Source organism: Entelurus aequoreus, linkage group LG17 (genome assembly GCF_033978785.1).
Source record: "Entelurus aequoreus isolate RoL-2023_Sb linkage group LG17, RoL_Eaeq_v1.1, whole genome shotgun sequence".
NCBI classification, from domain to species: Eukaryota; Metazoa; Chordata; class Actinopteri; order Syngnathiformes; family Syngnathidae; genus Entelurus; species Entelurus aequoreus.
In genome coordinates, this window is record NC_084747.1 from 4,956,359 (window position 1) to 4,962,358 (window position 6,000).

At 34.6% G+C, this 6,000-nt stretch overlaps 1 protein-coding gene across 1 annotated transcript in view; it reads right to left on the bottom strand.

Annotated features, from left to right (window-relative positions):
* nos1 (nitric oxide synthase 1 (neuronal)) overlaps positions 1-6,000 on the bottom strand; it is a 142,839-nt gene that overhangs the window by 86,679 nt on the left and 50,160 nt on the right. Inside the window, exon 3 of the mRNA XM_062024316.1 lies at positions 1,676-1,778. Coding sequence (XP_061880300.1) covers positions 1,676-1,778 — 103 coding nt within the window. The remainder of the gene's footprint in view (positions 1-1,675; positions 1,779-6,000) is intronic.

A 6,000-nucleotide genomic window follows, 5' to 3' on the forward strand; every position in this document is an offset into this window, starting at 1 on the left:
TCATGTTGTTGTCAATGTTGACTGAGTGGCCATACTTCTTTTTTTTTGCAAATAAAAGCCATGCCTTTTGAAAAAACTGGCCTACATTTTTTTTTTCATCTTCATTTTAAATAAAAAAATAATCGGTAAAAGGAAAAAAAATCTATAGATTAATTGAAAAAAATCTATAGATTAACCGATTAATCGGGAAAAAGAATCTATAGATTAATCGATAGAAAAATAATCGCTAGCACTGGATGTTTACTTTTATATTTGCACATTAAAAAGCAAATAAGCTACTTTTAATTTTGTTCAATGTTAAAAGTTTTAAATGTTTACATTGTTACAGAATATTTAGTCATGTTGTTGTCAATGTTGACTGAGTGGCCATACTTCTTTTTTTTTTGTAAATAAAAGCCATGCCTTTTGAAAAAACTGGCCTACATTTATTTTTTCATCTTCATTTTAAATAAAAAAATAATCGGTAAAAGGAAAAAAAAATCTATAGATTAATCGAAAAAAAATAATCTATAGATTAACCGATTAATCGAAAAAAATCTATAGATTAATCGATAGAAAAATAATCGCTAGCTGCAGCCTTATTCCACATAAAACATTTTAAAGTTAAATATTTGAAATAATTGGAGCCTTGAATAGGTCAATAATTCATTATAAAATTGAGTTGTTTTTTTTCTTTCTTTTTAAGAAATGGCAAAAAAAGAAGAAAAAAAACAGCCTGCATGGCAGCTTTGTGTCAACATTGCAACTTTTCTAGTCATATTTCACCTCATTCCACTTTTTTTAATGTTTTTTTTAAAAATTTTTGCAATAGCATTTCCAGAACGTGTGGCGGGCCGGTAAACTATTAGTTAGACTTAGACTTAGACAAACTTTAATGATCCACAAGGGAAATTGTTCAACACAGTAGCTCAGTTACAATGGTGGAAAGGACAATGCAGGTATAAATAGAATAATATAGCTATAAAAAAAAAAATCTAACATATATACGAATATATACATAATATGTGTACAGAGTAATTTATACACAGATATATTATATTATGTCTATAACATATATACAATATAAACCAATGAGCAAGTTGCGGGCCGCACTTTGGACACCCCTGCTCTAAACACACTCCGCAACCTTGTGGACAGCCTTCCCAGAAGAGTTGAAGCTGTAATAGCTGCAAAAGGTGGACCCGACATCATATTGAACCCTATGGGTTAGGATTGGGATGGCACTTCAAGTTCATATGTGAGTCAAGGCAATATAGTGTATTTAGCACCCGTCCGCCCCCCTCTGTCAGAGAGGGTACAGCGAGGACATGACAAGTGGGTGGATGAACACGGAGCATGGGCAGATTAGGACCCGATGCGAGCCGCAGACACTCAGACCTGTGACCGTAATCTGGACTTAATGCTGCAGCAGCTTGTCGCCGGAAGTATCTAATGCCTAGGTGATGGGACGGCGAGCGAGGGCTTTATTAGGATGAGCCAAGAGGCAACACAAAATGCGTGCTCACTTCCTAAAAGCACGAGTGAGGATTACAAGGGGGACGAGGGGTGGGGCGCGTGGACGCACATTCATTATTCAAAGCGCAAAAGGGACACTTGACAGACTTGCGGCGAGAGTGAAAAAAACCCCGCGAGGGTCCGTCGGCCATGACGGAGAGACGCTCCGAATTGTTTTCACCTGCTCGGCCTCGATGTTGTGCAGCACCACCGGCATGTTCTCCCGCCTCCTGTTGTTATCGGACGCCAACGGGGGTGACGTGCCGTTTCCCACGGCGAGGTCCCTGGAAGTCACAAAGGAGTACAAGTTTGAATCCCACCCAGGCAAACAAAATGTGCGTGTTTTTACACAAGAAACTTTTGCATCTCTTAAAATATTACCAAAATATTAGTATCGGGACAACACTAGTTCGAAGTAGATAAGAGGAATTGTTTAGTTTTTTCCGCACATTTCTCTGCAAAAACTGAAATCTAAGTAAGATGGAATATGTCAAATAAGGCTGATATTTGCTTATTTTCTGTCTGATAAGATCATTCTTCTCACTAAGCAGATGTTATGTTAGAGTGTTTTACTTGTTTTAAGGGTTTTGGTTAGGGATGTCCGATAATGGCTTTTTGCCGATATCCGATATTCCGATATTGTCCAACTCTTTAATTACCGATACCGATATCAACCGATACCGATATATACAGTCGTGGAATTAACACATTATTATGCCTAATTTGGACAACCAGGTATGGTGAAGATAAGGTTGTTTTTTTTTTAAATAAAATAAAATAAGATAAATAAATTAAAAACATTTTCTTGAATACAAAAGAAAGTAAAACAATATAAAAACAGTTACAAAGAAACTAGTAATTAATGAAAATGAGTAAAATTAACTGTTAAAGGTTAGTACTATTAGTGGAGCAGCAGCACGCACAATCATGTGTGCTTACGGACTGTATCCCTTGCAGACTGTATTGATATATGTTGATATATAATGTAGGAACCAGAATATTAATAACAGAAATAAACAACCCTTTTGTGTGAATGAGTGTAAATGGGGGAGGGAGGTTTTTTGGGTTGGTGCACTAATTGTAAGTGTATCTTGTGTTTTTTATGTTGATTTAATAAAAAAAAAAAAAAACATCAACAAAAAAAAAACGATACCGATACCGATAATAAAAAAACCGATACCGATAATTTCCGATATTACATTTTAAAGCATTTATCGGCCGATAATGCCGATATTATCGGACATCTCTAGTTTTGGTCCTAAATGATCTCAGTAAGATATTACAGCTTGTTGCTGAGATTTGATGACCTATATTGAGTAAAACATGCTTGAAACTAGAATATCAACTGTTGCAAAGCTGTGTCATCAACACTCACAAGTATAAAACTACTTTTTCAAATAATTTCTTATTTCAAGCATGAAAAAAAAAATCATGATTTTGACACAATTGTGTCTCATAATTAAAACAGATGACAGCCAAATGGACTTTGCTGTTTTATTTTCAATGAAACAATAGAAAACACATACTCATATAGTAGTACAGTTGGCACAGTACAGTAAACTGACAGTTAATATTTAAACATGTGACATTTCAAACAATTTTGAACAGAAATAGTACATGCACATTCAAATAAATTCCTCAAAATTACAATTAAAAAAATGTTGGCGGGGGGCCGGGCTGTATATATGCGCAGTTATCGATGGAAAAATACATTTTTTAAACCATATGATTTGCCTGAGCGGCTAGGAAACTTGTTGCCTTTCCATTAAGAACAATAGATTGGTTTTTAGTGTAAGTTTGCTGGTTTCAAGAAATGTATTGCCGAGCGCATATCATTATGTCAAGATAATGGCACTAGCATTTACTTCATTTAAGAATATTTTTCAACATATTGAGCAAAAAGGTCTCTTTTTTTTCCACCAAGAAAAGTGCACTTGTTATTAGTGAGAATATACTTATTTTAAGGTATTTTTGGGTTCATTGAGGTTGGCTAATTTGACTTGTTTTGGAAAGTCTTGACAAGCCAAATTTTCTTGTTCTATTGGCAGATAATTTTACTTAGTTCAAATAAAATACCCCTCATTCATTTTTATTTTTTTCTTGTTTTTGGACACTGACTTTTTGCAGTGTAGTCTTTCATTTATTGTAACTCCCAGCAACCTGGCCTCTTTAACTTGTTCAATATGAACTCCGTTCAAAGAAACATTTAATATGCGTTCCTTCCACGTGTTTGCAACACTTTTGAGAGAAAAAAAACACTCAAACTCTATCTGACCACACCTTTAGCTAGATAAGCACACCCATGGACGTGAAACAACTGGGACTATGTGATGAATTACATTGTATGCATGTTCGAAATAAACTGAAACTGAACTGAACTGACACTGGACTGAACTGAAACTGAACTGAACTGAACAGTGTTACCCCCACCATTTTAAGTTAAAGTTAAAGTACCAATGATAGTCACACACACACTAGGTGTGGTGAAATGTGTCCTCTGCATTCGACCCATACCCTTGTTCACCCACTGGGAGGTGAGGGGAGCAGTGGGCAGCAGCGGTGCCGCGCCCGGGAATCATTTTTGGTGAACGGCCTACGGATCACGATTGAAGCCAACAAGCAAACCATCAACTTCCTCGACGTCACTTTCAACCTGAGAAATAACAGCTACCAACCATTCACGAAACCCAACACAACACTCCAATACGTGCACCATGACAGCAACCACCCACCCACCACCACGAAAAGAATACCTACCGGAATTAATAAAAGACTATCGATGCTGTCATCTAGCAAAGCTGAATTCGACCAAGCAACCCCCCCGTACCAAAAAAGCACTTGATGAAAATATTCAACAAGAACAGCATTAAATTGAGCTACAGCTTTATGAACAATATACGACAAATCATTTCAAACCACAACAAAGCAATTGCAAAGGGGCCGTCTACCACCAGACAGAGCGAACCCGACAAAGACTGCAACTGCCGCAAGAAACCTGATTGCCCTCTCAACCGGGGGTGCTTACAATCATCAGTCGTTTACCAATCAAAGGTAACACGCAAGGACATTAACACATCCCACACATATGTAGGATTAACTGAGGGAGAATTCAAAACCAGATGGAACAATCACAAGGCCTCTTTCAGAAACCAAGGCCTGCGGAATACTACAGAACTCAGCAAACACATTTGGAACCTCAAAGACAATAATGTTGAATATTCAATAACATGGCAAATTCTTGCATCCAGCACACCTTACAACAGTGGTAATAAAAGATGCAACCTATGCTTAAAAGAGAAACTGCTTATTATATACCGCCCAGACCCGTCATCCCTCAACAAGCGCAGCGAAATTGTATCAGCATGCCGTCACAGAAGTAAACACCTCCTAGGTAACACATGAGCCAATCACCACGCCCCTACGCCTGCCTGTACCTACCCGTTCTGTGTCCTATATAAACCATGGTATGTGAATGCTTCTATTAAAATCTCCTGATGATTGAGGGAACCCCTCATGAAACAGGCCTGTAGAGATGAAGTAGTCTTGTGATTTTTTTTCCACACATATATATATATATATATATATATACGCATATATATATATATATATATATATATATATATATATATATATATATATATATATATATATATATATATATATATATATATATATATATATATATATATACGCATATATATATATATATATATACGCATATATATATATATATATATATATATATATATATATATATATATATATATATATATATATATATATATATATATATATATATATATATATATATATATATATACATATATATATATATATAATGTCATGTTCTGTGGTCTGGATTTTGTTTGGTTATGTTCTGTTCGGTTTAAGACTCCAGGAGTTCCTGTTTTTGTGCCCTCTTCTTTGTTTTGACACCATGCCGATTTTTATGGATTTTATTTAGGAAAAACCCTTTCTTAAAATGTGTTTTTTTTTTACAAAAGGGAAGTAAACATAATATTGATTTGACACCATGGCGATAAAACAAGAGTGCACAAAAACAGGAACTATGGAGTTTTAAACTCTACATATATATATATATATATATATATATATATTCTTCAAGAAGTTCAATGTATTTGTGTGTGTTTATTTGTTACACACCTTTCAATGATACATTGGGCAGTGTTCAGAATCCTGACTGTAATGTCAATGTTTTCTTCTCTGAATACTAAACCCGCGTGGGTAATTATTTTTAACTGATATTAAAATATCAGTTACAAAAATATATTTTATTGACTACAAAATATATGTTTTGGTAATATTTCTAACATCAAACATTTTTATGAGTTAATAAGGTTGTGGTAATAAGATACAACATTGCAAACAAAATAGTGAAACGTGCAGTCACTTTTTTTTTACAAAAAAAATGAAATTATAATGAGTTATCAACTAAAACATTATAATAATGATTAGTTAAATATCTATTTTTTAATTACATAAATA